The sequence below is a fragment of the Giraffa tippelskirchi genome, chromosome 8 (genome assembly GCF_054371585.1).
Source record: "Giraffa tippelskirchi isolate mGirTip1 chromosome 8, T2T-mGirTip1v1.2.pri, whole genome shotgun sequence".
In the NCBI taxonomy this organism is placed as follows: domain Eukaryota; kingdom Metazoa; phylum Chordata; class Mammalia; order Artiodactyla; family Giraffidae; genus Giraffa; species Giraffa tippelskirchi.
This window is the reverse complement of record NC_137282.1, coordinates 48,021,457-48,045,924: the sequence shown is the minus strand read 5'-3', so window position 1 is coordinate 48,045,924 and position 24,468 is coordinate 48,021,457. Positions and strand designations below refer to the sequence as shown.

Genomic DNA, 24,468 nt, shown 5'->3' with positions numbered 1-24,468 from the left:
TAAGCGCTGCAGAGGGTGGCCCAGTTGTGGAATGAATTAGCAATCTTAATTACCTACTAAAATTAATTAAGGCAGGCATTAGGACAAATGACCCATGTGGGCAATTAGAATAGTTCCAGATACCTAAGATAATCTGCCTCTCTTTTCTGCCTAATCACAGTAAAACCAGAATTTATCTCCTTTGAAAAAGTATTGAAAGAATCAAACAGGTTTTAAAAAGACAAGTGTAGCCTGACCTTCAATAAAAGGTGGGAAATGATGAGCTCATATTTTGTTCTACTTAGATCAGGGCTTGGCAGACTTTTTCTGTGAAGGGGAAGAGAGTAAATACATTAGGCTTGGGGGTCATAAGTCTGGGTGTGACAACTGTTCAACTTTGCTTTCGAAGGGTGAAAGGATCCAGAGACAACATATAAAGGAATAGACAGAACTATGCTTTAATAAAATTTCATTTACGGACACAAATTAAAATGTCACTAATATTCTCGTATCATGACATATTCTTCTTTTGATTTTTTTCACCCATTTTTAAACATGTAAAAACTGTTCATAGCTCTTGGGTGCTACTTATCTTGTCCATGAAAGAATGAGGCTTCAAATATCACTTGGAGCCAACTGGTTCAAAAGTCTTTTTAGTTTAGTTCAGTTCAGTCCCTCAGACGTGTCCGATTCTTTGCTACCCCATAGACTGCAGCACGCCAGACTTCCCTGTCCATCACCAATTCCCGGAGTTTGCTCAAACTCATATCCACCAAGTTGGTGATGCCATCCAACCATCTCATCCTCTGTCATCTCTGTCTCTTCCTGCCCTCAATCTTTCCCAGCATCAGGGTCTTTTCAAATGAGTCAGTTCTTCGCATCAAGTGGCCAAAGTATTGGAGTTTCAGCTTCAGCATCAGTCCTTCCAATGAACACCCAGGATTGATCTCCTTTAGGATGGACTGGTTGGATCTCCTTGAAGTCCAAGGGACTCTCAAGAGTCTTCTCCAACACCACAGTTCAAAAGCATCAATTCTTTGGTGCTCAGCTTTCTTTATAGTCCAACTCTCACATCCATACTACTGGAAAAACCATAGCTTTGACTAGAAGGACCTTTGTAGGCAAAGTAATGTCTCTGCTTTTTAATATGTTGTCTAGGTTGGTCTTTTAGTTGTGGTTAAAATTTCTTCTTAATCAGTTCAATTTTTTTTTTTATTGAAACTGATATTTACTAGAAATGAGACACAAATGCTACACCTAACACTGCATAAAAACCCCATTAGGAGTGTTGAGGAAGACCCATGGTGTAATATTAAATCAATATTATTAGATAGGGCTTCCCAGGTGGCTCAGGGGTAAAGAACTCAACTGCCAATGCAGGAGATGTGGATTCTATCCCTGGGTTGGGAAGATACTCTGGAGAAGGAAACAGCAACCCACTCCAGTGTTTTTTGCCTGGAGAATCCCATGGACAGAGGGCACTGGTGGGCTATAGTCCATGAGGTCACAAAGAGTTGGACATTCACTTAGTAGATTAGTATTAAGTATTCCTGAAGAGAGTGGCTAGGTGAAGACTTTGTGTTGATTTTGACCTAGGCTCCCCTTTGATTTTGTTTTGCTTATCTGAATGATCTGCTGATATGCCTGGCTGTGTCTCTGTCCCACTCTATTCTGGTAGATTCCTGGCATTGTAATTATGTTGTTACTTTTTCTCTGGTTACAATGACACTATAGTTGATTTCTCCCCCACCCAGTTTCAGCATCCCTTCCTTATTGATAAATTTGCCTACTAACTGTTTTTGTACTGCACCATTTCTCTATTTTTGTTTTTATTTGCCAATTCAAAATCCAGTGGAAAGTTGGAAGTGTTATTATTTTGTAATATGAGAGATTCTCCACTGAGAATTGCTCTGAAAACAAACAAACCAATTAGTGCAGAATACTTCTCCCAAATGTGTGTAACTATCATGTGGTGGGAAAGGCTTTGTAAATGTCTTGAATTCTGATGGGAAAAGAGGTTGGGGTTAAATTTTGCTTGAGAAAGACTGTCCTGGTATCAAAGTCCTATTAGGCACTGGCCAGACCCTGAGAAAGACTGACAGCGGGAGGAGAAGGGAATGACAGAGGATGAGATGGTTGGGTGGCAACACCGACTCGATAGACATGAGTGTGAGTAAGCTCCAGAAGTTGGTGATGGACAGGGAAGACTGGTGTGCTGCAGTCCACGGGATCGTAAAGAGTTGGACACAACTGAGCGACTGAACTGAACTGATTTATATATATATATATATATATAATTAGTCAGCTCCCCTGGTAGTTCAGCAGTAAAGAGTCTGCCTGCCAATGCAGGAGACTCTGCAGAAGTTGTGGGTTCAATACCTATGTGGGAAAGATCCCCTGGAGAAGGAAATGGCAACCCACTTCAGTATTCTTGCCTAGAAAATCCCATGGACAGAGGAGCCTGGAGGGCCACAGTGCATGGAGTCACAAAAAAGTCAGACACGACTTAGCAACTAAACAAACAACATATATATATATATATAGTTATTATATACGTAATTATAAATTACACATGTGTTTTACCATTGTACAGAGTAATATAAACACATGAATCACAGAACTTTAGAAGATCAAGATAAAATTAAAAATAGACATTCTGCTGTTTCTCTTTTTCAGTTTTGTAAATTGCTCTGTGCATTCTGGGATATCGCCCACCCTGGAGGTCAAATATCCCAATGGCTTCCAGAGCCAAGATTAAAAGACATCTGTTTTCTGCTTCATTAAGGTTTTGTCAAGGGCTTCCCAGGTGGCTCAGTGGTAAAGAACCCGTCTGCCAATGCAGGATATGTAAAAGACACCAGTTCGATCCCTGGGTTTGAAAGATCCCTGGAGAAGGGCATGGCAATTCACTCCAGTATTCTTGCCTGGAGAATTCCATGGACAGAGGAGCCTGGCAGGCTACAGTTCGTGGGATCACAAAGAGTTGGACATCACTGAAGCGACTTAGCATGCTCGCAAGGTTTTGTCATTTAAGGGCTTCACACTTAGTGTGGTGCATGGCACACAGAATCATACTGTTGTCCATTTGGATGTGAGTGTACAGAATTGAGCATCTAGGATATTCTTTTAATCGTGGCCTGTGATGGGTTTGATGAGGCTGGCAATTTCCACAATGAAGCAGGTTTCTGGAGCACAGTCAAGCTGATGCAGCCTATGCATGAGAAGGGGGCCTCAGGGTCAGGCATTACAATGGCAAACAACACAATACCACGTCCATTTGTTTTGGTTTGAGCTGAATTTTACTTTCATTCTGAGGGCTAACTTTAGACAAAATTGGTCAGTTTTGAGGCAGTTTACGATTTTCTTAGTTGCTACCTAAGAGCACCCTTAAGCCTCTTAAGGGTGGGTGCATTTCATTTTATGCTACTGTGGTGGAATCCAGTACCATTCAAACACGAAAGTATCTAATCATCTCTCTACCATGACCTTGACACTGTGATATCCCTTCTCTGCAGAACTGAATGTAAGTTCTCATCTAAATGTTGAATCAAATAATTGCAAACATTGGTGATTTGACAGTGATACGCATAGAGGCTGGAAAGCTTCCTGGTCCATCTGAATTCTCTTTGTTAGTTGACACACTTGCCTATTCTCCTCTAAATACTTTCTCAGTTATTTGAAAAAGAGATAATCTGCCAAACCAGGTTTAATTTCTGAATACTGTCAGAAAAGTTGATGTCAAGAAAACAAAGTAATTCATGATTTCCTCTAGAAGAGCTAAGACTATATAGCCAGCCAAAGGGGGAGGATGATGTCGGAGAAGGGTCAATGTCTCTTTTGCACTGGTACACAAAGGAAATTGCAATTTGGGGAAAATCATCTTCCAAATTGCATTCTCCCCTCTTGATCTTGAACCTCACATTTACATTCATTTTAATGATGAAGATGTAGAAGTAAATAGAATTAATTAGGACCTTTGAAATCATTCCAAAATGGAGAATATTTTAAAATCAAATTAATAGCAGAATGAACAGAAATGGGCATAAATAGGTGAGTGAAGCAGTAATGCTCATTAGAAATATACAAACAACAATATAGTACGCAGATGGACTGATATTTAATACTGGACTGAAGATCTGGAAGGAACACAGAGTTGAAAAAAAAATTGGAAACGGCATTTCACTGGCAAGCAGAAAAAGTAGTAATTGGCTACCTGGAACATTTCCTAATTGAGGGCTTAATAGACTGGCTTAATAGATACTTCAGAGGTTTGAGTGAAGATGGGAAACTAATAAGTTTTATCTTAGTGATATTAGTGATATTTATATTAGTGATAAATTAAAATATTTGAGGTAAATCTTGGTGATGATTTCTGAAACAGTTATGAAACATACTAGCAAGATCAGTAATATCGATAATATATTGGTAGTTGCAGATGTATATTTTGAGACCAACAAAATATGGGGATATCAGGATTTGATTAAACAGCTAGGCTAGGAACCATATGTTTACACTTGAGTTTTTGCCATCAGCATTGTGCTTAACATGACCAGCAAACGTACTGTGGAGCAACTGACAAAATCAGAGTGCATGTGTGGGAAGTCACTTCAGTTGTGTCTGATTCTTAATGGTCCTCTGGACTGTAGCCCACTAGCCAGGTTTTTCTGTCCATGGGATTCGCCAGGCAAGAATATTGGAGTGGGTTGCCACGCCCTCCTCCAGGGGATCTTCCCGACCCAGGGATCGAATCCTTGTCTGTGGCATCTAACTGCATTGACAGGTGGGTTCTTTACCACTGGCACCACCTGGGAAGCCCCAAAATTAATGTAGGAGACATGAAAGTTTATATTTAGCATGCTTGAGTAGAGAATATGACCCAGCCTCACAGACCAAGTGAAATATCTATGCTACTGTAAATTTTTGCCAAATTTATATTAATATTTGTTATTCCTTCCAAGGCATTTTGAACATTATAATGAAGACCCAAGTGAGAAAGTCACCCTTTGGCAACTTCAAGGCCATTTTGAAATGGAAAGAAGCCTAATGCTCAGTTCAGACTACAAGTCTGTCATGTTTATACATTTGGTATCACACTGTCCCATGAATTCTAGCAATAAATATTCTTTAAAAAGACTCACAAATCTTCCTGAGCATCAAATATCTTTTCACAAATGACATCTGGGTGAGTTGGATATAAATAAGCCAAAACTATGATTAATAGATTCCTTTGGGCATATAAACGAAGGGGGCAAGTATGTGGTTAACTGTGACCAGAGACTGAAATGTTTGATGAAGAAACCATTTAATTCAATAGGGTATCTAGTAATTCTTTTCTGCTGAACACCTTTCTTGGGCTGGGTCAGCTGCTCAATAGGTAGAATTTGATCTGGTCCCACCAGGCTTTATTTATGTTCTTGTGGCAAGTTTGCTTTCTTGCTCTCCTTCTGTGCATCCTTTTCTATATCTCTAAAATTCCATGTATTTTATTTTTTATTTTTTTTTATTTTTATTTTTTAAATAAATTTATTTATTTTAGTTGGGGGCTAATTACTTTACAATATTGTAATAGTTTTTGCCATACATTGACATGAATCAGCCATGGGTTTACATGTGTTCCCCTTCCTGGACCCCCCACCCACCTCCCTCCCCATCCCATCCCTCTGGGTCATCCCATTGCCCCGGCCCTGAGCCCTTGTCTCATGCATCGAACATGGAATGGTGTTCTCTTTCACATATGATAATATACATGTTTCAATGCTATTCTCCCAGAACGTCCCACCCTCACCTTCTCCCTCAGAGTCCATAAAATTGTTCTATGCATCTGTGTCTCTTATTCTGTCTCGCATATAGGGTTATCGTTACCATCTTTCATGTATTTTAAATGACTATATTTTTTCTTTGAAATATCTCCTACAGTTATTTATTCTCCTTTCCTCCCCCACTGCCACCCATTCTCTTTCCTCCTTTTTTTTCTTTTTTGAGAATGTACTCAGATACTATTAGAAAAGACCCCAGTGAGGTTGGAGGTCATCTTACGTACATGTGATGACAGCAATGTTCAGAAATTTGGCTTCTGTTGTAATGAGAGATTCATTTCTGGAGACTATGTCTTTTGACTCTCAGTTCTTTGCTTTTGACCTCCTCAAGGATAAGCCTCATCACCTTGTTTGGGACATCTGTGATGGGCCTCTTGTCTTCTGATAGCTTCTCTTTTCAATTTCCTCTGCACAACTTATTAAGAAAATGATCAGTTCTTTCATTTAACAAATATTTAACAGATATGTACCAGGTGTTTTGCTAGGGCCTGGACACCTGTCTGCTCCTTGTAGGACCAGCTACATAATTTAAGGGACTCTGTGAAAAGTGAAAATGCAGGGCCACTTGAATTTCAAAATGGCAAGAGCAAGCACTAAACCACGCGTAGGTTCCTTCGGAGTCGAGACCTCTGGGGGACTGACTGCACACCCATGAAGCTGACCCCAGCCCTTGGATTAATTTTCATATAACACTCTTTTCTTCATGTACCTCTGTTTATACATTTCTAAATGGTAGTTAGTAGTTTTTAAATTCTGAGAATCTTTAACCTTTCGGCCCAAACCTGGCTTTTCCTCCTTACTTATCTTGCTTCCACTAAGTGAATGTGGACTACGTAACTAATACAATAATATTTGCTGTTGTTGTCCAGTCTCTAAGTCGTGTCAGACTCCTTGTGACCACATGGACTGCAGCACATCAGACTCCTCTGTCCGTCATTATCTCCCAGAGTTTGCTTAAACTCATGTCCATTCAGTCGGTGATCCCACCCAACCATCTCATCCTCTGTCTCCTCCTTCTCCTCCTGCCCTCAATCTTTCCCAGCATCATGGTCTTTTCCAATTAGTCAGCTGTTAGCATCAAAGTATTGGAGCTTCAACTTCAACATACAATAATACAGAGGGGGAAGATTCAACTTCTTAGTGCCTAGAAGCAGAATGGCAAACTTCTAGGGAAAGGTCTTGATGAATTTCTCAAAAGGGAGAAGTGATCCTCACAAAGACCTTCACAAGAAAAAGATCGAAGCTCCCTGCATAACAAAAGAAGGAGAGAGTGAGGAGCGGTGATGGGGCAGGGCCCAGGGGGAGTGGTGATGAGGCAGGGTCCCGGGAGGCGGTCTCAGAAAGAAAGACTCCTGATTTCTCTGGCAGCAAGATTTCCTAGAGAAGAAACCATTTGAATGGAAGGTCTGTGTTTGTGTGTTGGCTATTGTATCATGGAAAACTTCCACCTTTCCTACAAAATCTCTTACTAACTTTACCTTGCTCGGTAATGCATTTGGTAAGAATGGAAATTCTGCATTGTGTCAGTGTTGGTTTATTACAAAATCAGTGACTTCATGAGAAGACTACCAACAAATGAATTCTGCAAGTTATTTTCCATTTCCTCTTTGTGTCTAACATATATCTTTCCCCTCCCTACTTCCCCTTCTTCCACTATTCCTTCCTCTTTGTTCTTTGTTTTCTTAAAACCTGTACATATTTTAGGTCCAAATGAAACTCTTCTTTTTCTCAGAAATCCTAAGAGCCATTCTGACTCAAAATGATCTCTTCTGCTACAGATGCACTTTGTTTTTTACTAACCACTTGGCATTTACTTATTTCCTCTTTCTAGATACAATTTTTTTTTTTTAATATGACTTTGCTTGATCCTCTTAGATACAGGAAGCTCACTGAGGACAGAACTTTTCTATTTATCTTTTTTTAATCATCACATGCATCCCAGTACTATGTCTATAGCTGATAGAATGCTGATCCTAAATGAGAGAAATTGACTGGGTTACAGAAAACCTTAATGTCAAAGAATAAAAAGAGGAGCAGAAACTACTTAGGTTTTAGAGACAAGTTGACAAAGCCATAGCTAACACTGGGTGACCATGTTTGAGAGAGGCAAAACCTTTTATAAAAAGTCTGTTGGTAAATATTCTCTCCTAAAAAGTGGTCTGTTGATCAGATGTATTAGCAAATCTAAGACTTTTTAATAAACTTGCTGAAGCAAGTGACAGATATTCTAATATAGGATTCACAGGACAAATGTCATAAAGCATGCACTGAAAACAAACAGGCTTTTCCAGAACATTTCTGTTACCAGTGAAAATAGGCTAAGAATAATCATCAATTCCTTGGGAGAAACTTGTGTTTGATATAAGTACCCAGAGCATATTCCATTATCATTTTATTGCTGTTTACTCACTAAGTTGTGGCCGATTCTTTGTGATCCTTTAGACTCCTCTGTCCACAGGATTTTCTAGACAGGAGTACTGGAGTAGTTTGCCATTTCCTTCTCCAGGGGATCGTCCTGACCCAGAGATTGAAGCTGAGTCTCCTGCATTGGCAGGCAGATTCTTGATTACTGAGCCACCATGGAAGCCCTCCATTATCATAGTAATCATATTTAATGAACTCTATTCAGTTTTCATGATAGTGTAGGGGTTTAATCTTCCCATATAAATTGTTTGTCACATTCATAATGTTCTGTAGGTACTGTTTGAACAGACACCTGATGGGTAAAACCTGTGATTACCAGAGCCAATATCTTGATGCCTACAAGTGTCCACAGGCAGGTAGGCAGCACATTTTTGAGAGCTTAGTTTTAAATATGTTTATTTCTGTACGGATAATCTACATAGAGTTCTGTTAGAAGAGATGGAAGTTGGGATCAGGTGAGAAAGCCAGAATTGACCCTGTTGGAGGAGAAACCCTGCAGTAGGAATACATTTTTGTTATATTAACCAGTATGATAATTTGATATCAGAAGACTTTCATAACTGTGAAGTTAAGCATGGTGAAGGTGGTAGTGAAAGTGAGCAGATGTCTACACCAGAGAAAATTCACATTATCTTCCTGTATGATGAAGTCTGGTGAGTCAGTAGCGATATAGAGTCAACAAATGAGCTGGTTGGGAGTTTAGAAGTCACAATCAGAAATGACTTGCTCATTCAAACAACTTTCTGTCTGAAGTTCTTTTCTGCTAGATATCTACCAAGGAGGCATTACCTTGGAGTTGTTAAGTTGCCTAGGCTTACAGACTTGGAGGCTTGATTTTGTTAGGCAATTCAGAAGCATCTATCTCCAAGGCTCAGATTTGTATTAATCAGCTTAAGGCTGATATATGGACAGAGAATGCAAATTCATCCATTTGCAGTGAGAGCTGTAACTGTCATATAACCAGAATATTCATGATCTCAGCTCCAGGACATTCTCTCCCTATAGGTTGGCCTGTAAGAGAAGACAGATTCTAATCAGAACACTTGCCAGCGAGGCATCAGAACATAAAGCATTAGTTTGATGACCTGCAATATTTCTCAGCAATAGGCTAAATTAGCCTGTTGTTTTCACCATCGCAATAAAAAAACCTTGACAATGGACTACAGTATTCTCTGTCTTCTGGCTGGGCCCATTGCCTTTTCAAAATGCTTTGATGAGTAGCTCACAGGTAACTTTTAAATTCTTCTTTCACAGCTTCCATAACCCACCAAACCTACTTTGGAGTTACATAGGGCTTCCCAGGTAGCAGTAGTGGTAAATGCAGTAGTAGCCAATGCAAGAGACTCAGGACATGTGGGTTTGATCCCTGGGTTGAGAAGATCCCCTGGAGTAGGAAATGGCACCCCACACTAGTATTCTTGCAGAAGAGCTTAGTGGGCTACAATCCATGGGGCCACAGAGTCTGACATGACTGAGCAGGCACAGTCTTGCATTAGACTTGTTAATGAACTCCCTCCTATCACATTCAGATCTGTTAGGTTTAAGCCCTTGATGTGACCTTGCACATTGCAATGGCCTTTTAGAAGCAATCTTATTTTATTCTTTTCCCAGCTTCATAAGTGATTATTTAAACTCATGGACAATAAAAAAAACAAAGCCTAGTCATTGCTGGTGATAGGAGTCTGGTGTAATTATTGAATACTGGAGTTGGGAGTGACAAAGTCTTTAAGAAGAAAAGTGGAGATTAGGAAAGGTTTCTAGACACAGGAGAAGCCAACCTGTGTTAGGAATGGGGAGACTTGGGGACAAAATATGCCAGGGTTGTTGTGGAGTGCTGACCTACTGCTGCAAAGACCTTACCTCAGTCATGCAAATGCAGTGATGGGTCTGCTCTGGTCAAAGTGATGGTCTGCTGTTAAAGTGATGCACTCAATATGCCAACAAATTTGGAAAACTCAGCAAGGCCACAGGACTGGAAAAGGTCAGTTTTCATTTCAATCCTAAAAAGAAAGGCAATGCCGGAGAATGCTCAAACTACCACATAATTGCACTCATCTCACACGCTATAGCAAAGTAATGCTCAAAAATCTCCATGTCAGGCTTTAACAGTACACGAACTGTGAACTTCCAAATGTTCAAGTTGGATTTAGAAAAGGCAGAGGAACCAGAGATCAAACTGCCAACATCTGTTGGATCATAGAAAAAGCAAGAGAATTCCAGAAAAATATCTACTTCTGCTTTGTTGATTATGTTAATGCCTTTGACTGTGTAGATCATAGCAAACTGTGGAAAATTCTTAAGAAGATGGGAATACCAGACCACCTGACCTGCCTCCTGAGAAACCTGTATACAGGTCAAGAAGCATCAGTTAGAACCAGACATGAAACAATGGACTGGTTCCAAATTGGGAAAGGAATACATCAAGGATGTATATTGTCACCCTGCTTATTTAATTTCTATGCAGACTACATAATGCAAAATGCTGGACTGGAAGAAGCATAAGCTGGAATCAAGATTGCAGGAAGGAATATCAATAACCTCAGATATGCAGATGACACCACCCTTATGGCAGAAAGCGAAGAAGAACTAAAGAGCCTCTTGATGAAAGTGAAAGAAGAGAGTGAAAAAGCTAGCTTAAAACTCAACATACAAAAAACTAAAGTCATGGCATCCAGTCCCATCACTTCATGGCAAATAGATGGGGAAACAGTGGAAACAGTAACAGACTTTATGTTTGGGGGCTCCAAAATCACCACAGATGGTGACTGCAGCCATGAAATTAAAAGACTCTTGCTCCTTGGGAGAAAAGCTATGACCAACCTAGACAGAATATTAAAAAGCAGAGACATTAGTTACCCAACAAAGGTCCATCTAGTCAAGGCTGTGGTTTTTCCAGTAGTCATGTATAGATTTGAGAGCTGGACCATAAAGAAAAATGAGTGCCGAAGAATTGATGCTTTTGAACTGTGGTATTGGAGAAGACTGTTGAGAGTCCCTTGGACAGAAAGGAGATCCAACCAGTCCATTCTAAAGGAAATCAGTCCTGAATATTCATTGGAAAGACTGAGGCTGAGGCTGAAGCTGAAGCTCCAATATTTTTCCACCTGATGCGAAGAGCTGACTCGTTGGAAAAGACCCTGATGCTGGGGAAGATTGAAGGCAGGAGGAGAAGGGGATGAGAGAGGATGAGATGGTTGGATGGCATCACTGACTCAATGGACGTGGGTTTGGGTGGACTCCAGGAGTTGGTGATGGACAGGGAGGCCTGGTGTGCTTCAGTCCGTGGGGTCGCAAAGAGTCGGACACGACTGAGCGACTGAACTGAATTGAACTGAAAATATGTAGTACGATTTTATACATTTTGCATGTTTTTATACACATCTAATACTCTCTTAAAATGTTAAGAAACAGATACTACATATTGTGCTTTAAATTTGCTTATAGAATTGCTACAGCTTGGGAGTTGTTGTGAAGTGGCAACAGGGCAGTTATTTTGATTTTTAGGCTTCCTGATGGTTTTCTGCAAAGTGAGACCATGGAGGAGTGAAAAGGAGCTTGAGGGTGTTGGGGGCCATGAAGAGTGAGCTTGAGGAGTGTGATTGGTTGACTTGAATCACATGAAGACAACTTTTTTTGTGATTACCAATGCACATGAAATACAGAAATTGAAGAATATAACTAAGTTAGTTCAATACCAACTTCTGAAGGACCCACTGACTTCAATTGAACTTGAGACTTTTCAGCAAAAAAGCAAACCAGATCATGGGTATTATATGAAGTTTATTTTACTATTGAAAAAACAAACTGAAGAAAACTGATTTTATGCATCATTTAGTTGGCATTAAATTTATTTTTAATGATTTATTGATTTGTAATGACAGTATAAAAAATTATGCCATGCTGAAATCTCACATCCTCTAAATAAGCTCTTCAGTTAAAAAATTAATGCATATTATATTATTGTAGAAACATAAAAATACAATGTTATGGAAAGCTGAATAATAAGATACTGATTTTTATCTTATGTAAAAAGTTTAAAGAAAACTTATAAATTTATAATCAAACATGATTCCATGAAATTCTATGCTCTTTTTCTCAAAAGGGCAAAGGGCATAAACTGTGAGTAAAACCCAATATATAAGACTAGATCTTGAAACTTATAGAATAATTAAACAAAAATATTCAGGCAATATAGAAGAAAATAGATCTTGTTTTTGTATTAATTAGCTTAACAGTCAACTAAGGGCTAGAATATAAAATATATTGCAAGTGAGTACAAGGAAAATCTCAAGTGAGTACCAGGAACATGCTCTATGAGAAATCTCAGTCAAACTGGATAAAGCATTGCTATTATTCTGAATTGGCATTTGAGATGTGCTACTTAAATCTGGATGGGAAGTAGGGAGAAAAATGTTGAACTCAAGACCTGTCACAGACCATGACTTTTGCCATTTTACAATGGGGGAGAACCAGAGGCTAACTTACAGAGAGATACAGAAGTAAAGGACAGGGAGAATCCTGTGCTGTAAAAGCCTGTGGAGCCCCTGCATGCATTCTCAGTTTCACTCCAAGCTTGTTGTTTTATCTGTTACACCAATTCCACAAATCAATCTATTTTCCATTTTTGTTTAAGCCTCTTAGGTTTTTGCCAGTGGTAACCATATCACTGTATCTATATGCTTGGCCCATATTTAGTGCTTTTTGTGCCTCTGCAGCCTTAATATTCCTCCCCAGGAGAAGGGTAGGGGGAAAGGATAGTTAGGGAGTTTGAGATTGACATGTACGCACGGCTATATTTAAAATGGATCACCAACAAGGCCCTAGTGTATAGCGCAGGGAACTCTGCTCAATGTTAGGTGGGAACTTGGATGGGAGGGCAGTTTAGGGAGAATGGGTACATATAGATGTACGGCTGGATCACTGCTGTTCATCTGAAATTATGACAACATTGTTAATCCTCTATGCTGCTGCTAAGTCGCTTCAGTCGTGTCCGACTCTGTGCAACCCCATAGACGGCAGCCCACCAGGCTCCGCCGTCCCTGGGATTCTTCAGGCAAGAATACTGGAGTGGGTTGCCATTTCCTTCTCCAGTGCATGAAAGGGAAAAGTGAAAGTGAAGTCGTTCAGTCGTGTCCGACTCGTAGCGACCCCATGGACTGTAGCCTACCAGGCTCCTCCCTCCATGGGATTTTCCAGGCAAGAGTACTGGAGTGGGGTGCCATTGCCTTCTCCAAATCCTCTATACTCCAATATAACATTAAAAAAGATAAAAAATTAAAAAAAATTGCCCCCAAACACTGAAATATTCTTTCATTACACTTCTGAGAAATTCATCTGATGTTTCTACTTGTTAGCTTTCTATGTAATGTGGAATCTCTAAGTCTTAGAAAACAGTGCCTACTGGAGTAGCAGAAAATAAAATCGCTATCTAAAAGACAAAAATGGATACTGATTAGTTTCTCCTGAGTCCAAGGAGAGATGAACTCCTTTCCAGGGAAGAAGCAGCTTCTCCTGAAACTACTCACAGTTGCCTTTTTTGGCGAAGAGAGAGGGTACGGAGAACAGGCTAGTCTACTTAGGAAAGGTAGAGGCAAGAGAAAGTTAAATTGCTCTGCCTGAAAAGAGAAGAAAGGAGTTTTTAAATTGGACAAAAGTCAGAGTAAAGTCACAGAGTTTATCAGCGTGTATGTGTGCAACAGAGGCGACAGAGCCACACCTGTGAACACTTGCAAAGACTCCCCCAAAGAAGTTTCTGAATAACTAAACTTTCTGATTAAAGTTGGTGTCATGTTCCGGGTTGGAAAGTTAAGCTCCTTTAATGCTATTTTTGACGTGTTCATTAGATTCGTGAGTTAAGCTCATTCATTTTGGTTCTAGTCTGTCTTGAACATGCAGGCTTGACCTGATAGGTCATCACTCATTTTGAGATCAGCCTCATCACTTCCTTAAAACTGTTTCTGCTCATACATATTCTCCATTTTATAGTTTTTGGGCTCTTAAATTCAATTTAAAAGTCACACTCATTATCATTTAAATCTTCTAGTTCTGGACTGAGATATAGCAAGTTGGACATTTACGGGAGCGGGGGACATGGGGAACCATTTTGGTCTATAAGCTTTGAGTCCTATATGGCTCCTTCAAGGATGGTTCTGACATCAGTCCTGAGTATATGAATTTTGTTGCATGTATATTTTTTCTAAGGTACTTTAATATTTAAGGTGCCAGAGGGCAGATCATATTGTCAATAAATTATGAGCAATAAACTACCATTATTTTAGTAACCATACCTGAAATACAGGATAGACAACCACAGAACACATCAAAGGAGTCTAAAGTCTATGCTGACAACTCCTGAGTCAAAGATAGAATTAGAAGGATTGTTTTTTCTTTTTTATATTTTTAAAGTAGGATGACTGAATTGGGGATAAGATTAATATAGAGGAAATAATACCATTAGTTAAGAACAATCTGCAATGTTCTATATCTCCATTTCTTTCTTTACTGAAAAATAATTATTTTGAATTGCAACCTGTTAGGTCTGGTTGTTATTAGTGAACATTTGCTGACTTTGCTTCTGCTTTGGCATTACAATTTCAAGTTTTTAACTTTCATGAATTTGAAAGGGAAAAAGTGAAAGTGTTAGTCACTCAGTGGTGTTTGACTCTTTGCAGCCCCATGGACTATAACCTGTCAGGCTCCTCTGTCCCTGGGGTCTCCCAGGCAAAGAATACTGGAGTGGGTTTCCATTTCCTTCTCCAAGGGATCTTCCTGAGCCTGGATCTCCTGCACTGCATCTGAGCCACCAGGGAAGCCTGAGTTTTTAACTTTCATGAATTTAAGGAACTTAAATTTTAAATTAAAGAAACATTGCATTTTCCCAAGGGATGGTTTCTCATAACAATAAGTGACATTTACTAAATGTTTGCACATTAGATTAACTTTTTGAAAAACAATGTATTTCCCCCCATGATGGGTTATCCTTAAGAAAAGTCTGTGTTTTAATTTAATCCTTCAATGCACTCTCATTCTGTGAATAAGGTCATTTTAATGAATTTTGCATTAGTTCCAAAAATCCTGAGCAACCTAATACATTCCTATAAATTACTTTGGGGATTTCAGTGCCAAGCTTTAAATCTAATTTAATAACAGTAAAAAATGGTATTGTATTTTTTTTTGATGGCTTATGAATTTTATATAGGTTACAACGATGAGCAAGCTGATCAGTGGAATCAGTGCCATGCCACCGGCCTTATGATGAACATTCAGACCACAGAAGAGAGGAGATAGAGGCAAAAATAGGAAGAAGAAAGCAACAAGATACATGAAGTCAGGCTTCCCTTTTAAGAAACACACAGAAAATGCAGAGGGTACAGGGATCATAAATTTTATTGTTGACTTTAAGACGAGTTGTCTCCTGTTTTAATTTTTTTAATCAATTTTTTTTTAATTTTCTTATCTTGTTTTTAGTGAAAGGATATGGAGAAAATGTATATGTTAGCAGCTCTTAAAGATGATTGTAAAGGGAGATTGACCTTGCTGATAAGACTCTTTCTAAGTTCACGTTTCAGGGAGAAGAGAGTTCCTTGTCATAATAAAGGAATGAGAGGGAGTGGGAAGCAAGGGCAAGGCTGGAGAGGACGACCAGTGGCTGCAGATAGAAAGCATGAATTTATTAAAAGAGATGGTTGAAAGAAGATTTATTTTTAGTGGAATCCTAGAGATCCCATTGAAACAAGTCTTCAATAATTCCACCCAAATTAAGATATTCTGATGAAGATAGATTTCTTAAAGAAGCTGGTAAATAAGCTGAGATCTGCATTAAGACTGCATAAGGTTCAAACAAAGTTCAGTTTAGTAGCAAAGATAATTGTCTATTTTTTTAATGATAAAAACGGTTAGGTAATTAGAACAGAAAAAAGAAGTCCAAAATAGTGGTGGCTAAAAGACAAAGAAAGGGAAAATCCCGCGAAGAGAACAAAGGAAAAGTCCGCAGACCTGAGTGAGAATCTCAGGTGAAACAAACACACCCCCTTATTCAGTTCAGTTCAGTCACTCAGTCGTGTCTGACTCTTTGTGACCCCATGAACTGCAGTATGCCAGTCCTCCCTGTCCATCACCAACTCCCGGAGTCCACCCAAACCCATGTCCATTGAGTCAGTGATGCCATCCAGCCATCTCATCCTCTGTCTTCCCCTTCTTCTCCTGCCCTCAATCTTTCCCAGCATCAGGGTCTTTTCCAATAAGTCAGCTCTTCGCATCAGGTGGTCAAAGTATTGGAGTTTCAGCTTCAACATTAGTCCTTCCAATGAACACCCAGGATTGATCTCTTTTAGGATGGATTGATTGGATCTCCTTGCAGTCCAAGGGACTCTCAAGAGTCTTCTCCAACACCACAGTTCAAAAGCACCAATTCTTCGGCGCTCAGCACCAACAGAAATTTTTTGATAGACCATATGAGACTTGAGGAAAAAAAAAGAGAATTGAATTGCTGTTACCTATGATAACAAACATTATGGATGAGTTTGTTTGGAGATGAATACTAGAAACTAAGTTTTAAATGTATTCTGTTTGAGAGGCCTGCTATATACTTAAATTGATAGGTCAGGTAAGCATCTGGCTATTTGGCTTTGAGTCTGGATTTTGGAGAGAAATCTGAGCAAGAGATATTAATTTGTGAGCATATAGGTGGTATTTTAATCCATGAAACTGTTTGTGATCACTAAGGGAGTGAATGCAGACAACACAAGGGCAAAGCCTGAACTTTGGGCATTCTAACATTTAGACATGAGGTGAATAGAGGAAACCCAAAAGAGACAGGAAGGGACAGCCAGGGAGACAGTGAGAAAACAAGATGAAGGTACTGAATCTGGAGAACAAAGGAGAAAGTGCTTCCAGGACAAGGATGCAATCAATTGGGTTAATGCTTCTTACAGATGAAGGCTGCTGTGGGCTGAAAAAGGAGCACTGGGTTTAGTGATATGGAGACCACTGTGCTGTGCTGTGCTTAGTTGCTCAGTCATGCCCGACTCCTTGTGACCCCATGGACTGTAGCCCACTAGGATCCTCTGTCCATGGGGATTCTCTAGGCAAGAATACTGGAGTGGGGTGCCATGCCCTCCTCCAGGAGATCTTCCCAACCTAGGGATCGAACCCAGGTCTCCCACACTGCAGGTGGGAGACAACAGGGAAGCCCAAGAATACTGGAATGGGTAGCCTATCCCTTCTCCAGGGGCTCTTACTGGCCCAGGAATCAAACTGGAGTCTCCTGCATTGCAGACAGATTCATTACCAGCTGAGCTACCAGGGAAGCCCGTGGAGACAAGTAGTTACTGTGAAAAGAATTTTAGGTAGAGTAATGAGACAAAGCATGGCTGGAGAAGGTGCAACAGAAAAGGAGGAGAAACATTAGAAACACTGAGTTAAAAAACATCCTTTTCAAGGAGCTTTGCCATAACAACAACAACAAAAAGTAAATAGAGCAACAGGTAGAAAGGAAAGTAAAGTCAAAAGAGGATTTTTGTTTTATCTTTCTATTATCTATCTATCTATTATATATCTCTATCATAGGCTTTCCAGGTGGCACAGTGGTAAAGAATCCACCTACCAATTCAGGAGATGCAAGAGATACGGGTTTGATCCCTGGGTTGGAAAGATCCTCTGGAGTAGGAAATGACAACCCACTCCAGCATTCTTGCCTGGAAAATTCCATGGACAGACAAGCCCAGTGGGTTACAGTCCACTGGATCACAGAGAGTCAGACACAACTGAGCACGCATTTTTAGATTTTTTAAAAAATCTCTATCATTTATCCATTCATTCATATTTATTCAACTGGAAGAAATTTTGATAGGCTGAAATGATTGATCGAGTATAAAGGAGGAAATAATGACTCTGAGGAGAAGGGAAAACTGTTCAAGCAATGACCCTGAGGAGGCACAAGTGGATGGAATCTCGTGACAGGGTTAGGATAGGTCTTAACTTGGAGCATGAAGGTATCTCTGAAGCCCTGTGAAGAATATAAGGTGCAGAATTTGGACACAGATGCCATGAAGCAGGTATTTGCAATGTGGGAACATGTGAAAATTCTCGGATTGCTATTCCATTTCTCAGAGTGGCAGGAAGCAATCTTGTTGGTTGAGAGTAAAACTTGTAGGCAGTTTTGCAGGTTTGATGAGGGAAAATCAGGGATGAAATGAACACCAGAAGAATGGAGAAGTTTGGTCTGGGAACATAAAATAGCTGAGTCAAGTTTCTCTTGAAATAGGACAGATCTTTGAAGTGGTCCACTGAAATCATGAAATTCTTCGGAAGGCTTATTCTCTGTGTCACCGCTTCTTGTGTTCAGTGCAGATATGGTCAATACAGACTTTTCTGATCAATGCAACCATGTGAGGTTCATCACCAGGCTCAGCACCATCTCCAGAAACATGTAATGCCATGGGCCATTGTGTGAACAGGCTCAACATCCAATGTGGGGGTTCTTTTGCTGATGACAGAGTACTTGAAGGGATGTTACAAATGGGTTAGACAATTCTTCCAAAGGGGAAGGGTGCTACATTTATTAGAGAAACCACTATGTCATTAATAATAAAAGGGGAACAGCTTCTCAGCACCCTTTCAAAAAGCCAGTATTACTTGAGTGGTAGTGATTATACATTTAGACCATATAGATTTTTTTTTCTTTATCCATGATCAGCAGCAAAGGGGAAGACATGCAGCAAGACGGTAGTTTGGTCAGACACATTCCACGAAGAGAAAGGCAGGGGAACTGAGGGTATGTGCAGGGAAAGAGGGATAATGATTGACCAGGGTAAAAGTTGGGGAGGAGGAAAGAGGATATGAGGCCAGGGGCATGAGGAAGAGAGGAAAAAAATGGCAAGATGGTGTGACTGTTAAAGATCTAGAGAGTGAGATAGAAAGGTAACAGTGATGGTCAGAGACTGAAATATTAGGAAGTAGTACTGTGGAGGGTTTGCAGTTATTGGAATGTCAAGGTGGCAAGGAACCTGGACTCTGCTTTAACTCCTTCTACTTTTCCTTTTTCTCTTCAACAGCTCCACCTTCTAAAGGTAAATTATCTTTTACAAGCTGAAAAATGCAGAATCTTGTCCAAAAGAATGGATGGGGAAAAAAGGGTGATGGTCAAGAAACCATGGAAACCTACAAAGAAAGACAAAAGCCACGATATTCAAATAATTCATGTTTAGTATATATTTTCTCTTTTAACTCTGAAAAATCATTTATTTTTACAAACTTGAGTGGTTTATTGATGGTTCTATTTCAATAAAATAATTTTGTGTCTCTGCAGTATGGATGAGTTGAAAATCGAAAAAAATACATATGATCACCAATTGATTAAATAATGCAATGCCCATCAACAACTTCACTCTTTTTCTACCATTGAATTGACTAATTGTTTTCCCCCACTGGAAGGACACAATATGGGTTTGAAGGTTTATACAGGAGCCCAGATTGTCTGCTACCATATCAAGGGGATCTATTGTTCTATATGACACATTTTCTTTTGTTTAAACTTTTCTGAGAAGGCCATTACTAACTAGAAAAGAGGAAGGGGGAGTAGAGCCTTATATCTTTTTGGAAAAGTTAGAGTTAAGAAATGCTGAAATTATGGAAATTCTTAATATATATATAATCTTATATGAAAAATAGCAGGCATGCAAAGGCAGATAGTTTTGATAGCTCCTACAAGCTAAATGCCCTGGATTGAGATAGCTATGGATCACTGGTGACAAATGATGAGAATTTAATTTGGACTGTCTAACCACAAAATGAATAATTTGCCAAGTTAAGCTAATAAGCTTGTACTTTATTTAAGAGACAATTATTTTAAAATTATGTATTCATACATAAGGGGTTTCCCTGGCAGCTCAGTCAGTAAAGAATCTGCCTGCAATGCAGGAGACCTAGGTTCTACATATATGCTATTGCTACAAAATTCATATATAACAAATTTTATAGAGATAGTATATATTTATATATTAAGTATACATGTGAATAAAATGTATATTTAACATAAACTTGATAAAATCTCAATAATAGTTGATTATAGTCTCTTGCTGAGTTAAGTTTTTTGGTAAAAAGGTTTGTTTACACTGGAGACAATAGAGTTGGAAAAGGTAGTCTTGCTCTCCTGAACTGGGAGAATGTTTCAGATTCCATTTGCAGATGCCCTTCCAAGGCTATGCTCCTGACTTTGACACCACAATTTTGTGTATAAGTGTGTCCGTGTGTGTGTGCATGCGCGCACACACACACACACTTTTTTTTTAATTGAAGAAGTTTCCCAAATTGCTAAATTCTAGAACTAAAGAAGCCTGGATTCAACTCTGTCTTTGATCATCTTAAACATAAATGCATTCAGTCTAGCAACTGCGTAATTCTAATGTAGTCTGGTATAATATAAAATCCCAGACTCATTAAATAGTTTTTTCTTCCCTGGCTCAGATTCTAATCAAGCTTGGAAAGTCTGGCAGAGTGGCAGGGGTGGGGGAGTGGGGTGCTGCTGGCTTCTCTTCTTTTGTCTTTGCTCCCCTCCTGCTATGGTCAGCTTCTGCTGTTGACCTCTCGAAGACTGGTCTCAGAGGGAATAATCATGGGTGGCTGGTGCAGTAGTGGTCTGGTGTCATTGACTGCCCCCACAGCAAATGATCTCAAACTCCTTTCCTCTTATACGTTGCTTTGGTGGAGTCCTCGGCAATTTTTTTCTTCTGAGTCTTCTAGGCTGCTCACCTGATGAGGACAATATCTTTCCTGGGATGGCTACCTGTGAGTCTTCCTCTGCCTCTAGATTCCAGTATCCACCTCTCTGTTTTGGTATCTCCTCACCCTATCAGATCAAGTGCTCCGTGGGATCCCTTTTAAGGGCTCTCCCTAGCAAGGCCCATGTTTGGAATCTGAGAAACTTCTCTGGGTGCAGAAATGGAGATTGACCCAATGTACTCACCTCCTTTTTCTCTGAGCCTCGATTTTCACAAATGTCTCAAAGTCATTTTCCCTTGAGTTGAGGTTAAGGGGAAGCACCACCTCACTTCCCCACGGATGGGGTTTGTGGTTGTCAGCATAGCTTACTGACAGTCATCTTGAAAGAAATTGTCTCAGCCCATCAATTGTTTTAGACTGAGGATAGCTACTAGCTAATGCTGACAGGGCCATTATGGGACTCCTCTCTTCTCTTCTTCACATTTATTTGAAAATCCTGATGGAATGGTTTAAATTAGCATTTGTCTTAACATCCAGGTGGATTTAGAGCTTACTGTTTTTGCTTCACCTTGAATAGATTATGTGAAAGAAGGAAGAGTGGTATTTAATAACCTGTTCTAGTCCCAAATTGGAAAATACAGCAACATGGAGATAAGTATGCAAGAATATTTTGGAAAATGGAACCAATGTACAAAAACGGCAAGATAATACTGTAATGTGAGATGCTGAACACCCAAGTCTGGAGGGACAACTTGACACTGTGTGCTCAGAATAAAACCTTTCTGTTTCTGACTTGGCCAATGAGGCACATCTTTATTTAAAGTGGTCTATAATTTTCTTTTCTAATCCAAGTTTTGACTTCTTAAAGAGAAAAAGGACAGTTGTATGGAAATGCAAAATCTAAGAACCAAAGGACCTCATTTCATGTTGTAAATGAGGTCACAAGGAAAAGCATCTAGTTAAGTTTCAACAATTTTATAGTCTGGCTATTTCCTTGGTCATACGGATCCAATGCTACACCAAAATCTTCAGGCATCTACAATAGCCTAGAAAAATATACTGTCCAAACACCCAGTAGGTTTATGTATTCTAGCCTAAACTGGTCCTCATAAAGAAATAAAATTTAATTCCTATCTCCATACTGTCTTTGGTACGGGAAATAGATTAGCTTAAAAGATTGTATTGTGTCAATGGGATAAAAGGATTAAAATGATAAAAAATTTTTAATACAGACGATCCTTGGTTACCTGTATCATAATGGCAGAATTTATGAATTATCTCAGATTTCAAATACTTGTTCAAGAGATAGGATGACAAAGGACTCGCACTTGTAGATACTAGTGCACATTCTTAGGTCAGAATCAACTGTTATAAAACCTACGTTAAAATTAATAATCTGCTAGAATCCTCTCAGTTTGGCTTGTCTTAACTCGAGATTGAGTGAGCCAGGCAAAGCCAGAGTTCGGAGGTCTTTGAAGATAACCTCAAGATTTCATCTGATCGGCATGAAGTGTGGTGAGCACTCTCGCGAAAGCTGAAGGTACCGACGACGATGATGACTGCAGCTGGAGGAAGAGAAAGAAGGAAGAGAAAGAAGGAAGAGAAGACCGGAAGTGCTACATCTTGAGCTTCCAAGGCAGAACGCAACCTGACTTTCTTTACCGGAAGCCCTTTTCCAAGGTATAGGGAAACGGTCCACTTGGCTGGAAGCCCCACGTCTTTGAACGCCCCGCTCTTTTCAGAAGTTTTCCTGCCATCTATGCCTGCTTCTGTGTTCTTTCCCCGTTTTATCTGTATACCAGAAAAGGATTCATTAATGTCTCTCTCCTAGCTCCACTAAACGGGTGGAGCCTGCGTTCCTTCCCTGTACCATCATGTAGCTGGGAAGTAGCACCTAAGGGCAGTTGGACCGCTGGGATCCCAAAGGAAGAGGGGAGGGCGCAGAACTCTGCTTCTGCTTCTGCCACCAGGACACAGCCTCTTCAGCCTCTCCCCCGGTGCTGTCACCATGCCCCCTACGGCCCTCTGTCTTCCTGTGGTTGTGGCCACTCTGCTGTGGGGAGCGACCCCTGTCAGGGGACTCATTCGAGCGACTTCGGACCACAATGGCAGCATGGAATTTGCAGCCCTCCCAGCTCTCTTTGGGGCTGCCTTGAGTCGGGAAGGAGTTCAGGGGTTTCTCGTGGAAGCTCAGCCAGCCAACGCCTGCAGCCCCATTGCCCCACCTCCCCCAGCCCGGGCCAACGGATCAGTTTTCATTGCATTGCTTCGAAGATTCGACTGCAAATTTGACCTCAAGGTCCTACATGCTCAGAAGGCCGGGTATGGTGCAGCCGTGGTACACAATGTGAATTCCAATGAACTGCTGAGCATGGTGGGGAGTAACGAAGAAGTCCAGCAGCAGATCTGGATCCCCTCTGTGTTCATCAGTGAAAAGAGCTCTAAGTACCTGCGTGCCTTCTTCATCTACCAGCAGGGGGCTCAGGTGCTTCTGGTCCCCGACAATGGATTCCTCTCGACCTATTTCTTCATCCTTTGCTGTGGGATTTTGGCAATGCTCATTTTGGGCACGGGAGCCATAGTGATAGATCGTTGTATCCATTTCCAGAAACAGCGCTGGCAGAATCGGCTGAGCAAAAAGCAACTGAAACAGATTCCCACCCACGACTATCGCAAGGGAGACCAGTATGATGTGTGTGCCATCTGCCTGGACGAATATGAGGACGGGGACAAGCTGAGGGTCCTCCCCTGCGCTCATGCCTATCACTGCCGCTGTGTGGACCCGTGGCTCACTCAGACCAAGAAGACGTGCCCTATTTGTAAGCAGCCTGTTTGCCCGAATCTTGGGGAGGAGGAGCAGGAGGAAGGAACTCGGGTGCAAGTGGGCCATGAGGAAGGGGGCCTGAGAAGCCTCCCTGCCTCAGAGCGGACCTCACTTCTGGGCTCCAGCACCGTACTTCCCACTAACTTTGGCTCCCTAGCCCCGGCCCCCTTTGTGGTTCTTGGGTCTTCAACGGATCCCGCATCCTCTCCATCCTCCTCTTCCTCTTCTGCTGTCAGTCTCATCTGATACTCCCTTTCCTTTCCACCTTTGCCAACACACTTACACAGACCCTTTTCCTCCTACAAGTCTTCCAAGTTTAATGATAGGAGATATTTCTACCTCAGCTTTCTCCTGTACCCAGCCCGTTCCTCCTGAGGGAGTTGGATGTGCAAAGGGATTGGATCTTCACTTATTGGGTTAATAAAAACGATGCATGCAAAAGCCATGGGTGAAAGCTGTCAAAAACAATTTAAAAGAGCGTATTTTTTATTAATTGTGTCAAGGATGAAAAAATAAACTGAAATATTTTAGGTAACTCAGAATATCTTAAATTGACTTTGGGATATTAACATTTCACATTTGTCCTTATAATGCAATTTCTCATACCTAAAAATTTCAATGCTTCTCCTTTACCTGTTTTAGATTGGGTGCATATGAAGTAGTCTACACCTATCTAAATGTTTGTCATCAGTTAGTGCCTAAAGA

General features: G+C 40.4%; 1 protein-coding gene across 3 annotated transcripts; it reads left to right on the top strand.

Annotated features, from left to right (window-relative positions):
• Window positions 1-22,357: 22,357 nt before the first annotated feature.
• Window positions 22,358-24,204, top strand: LOC145516602 (E3 ubiquitin-protein ligase RNF167-like). Of its 3 annotated transcripts, none has more exons than XM_081517983.1 (2): window positions 22,383-23,424; window positions 23,548-24,204. In XM_081517983.1, exons 1-2 carry the CDS (start codon window positions 22,948-22,950, stop codon window positions 24,007-24,009), a joined length of 939 nt encoding a protein of 312 aa, XP_081374109.1. In that variant the 5' UTR covers window positions 22,383-22,947; the 3' UTR covers window positions 24,010-24,204. The 3 variants fall into 3 exon arrangements, with proteins under 3 accessions (XP_081374108.1, XP_081374109.1, XP_081374110.1); XM_081517984.1 differs by having other exon boundaries at window positions 22,576-23,121; window positions 23,239-24,204; XM_081517982.1 differs by having other exon boundaries at window positions 22,358-24,204.
• The last annotated feature ends 264 nt before the right edge of the window (window positions 24,205-24,468 follow it).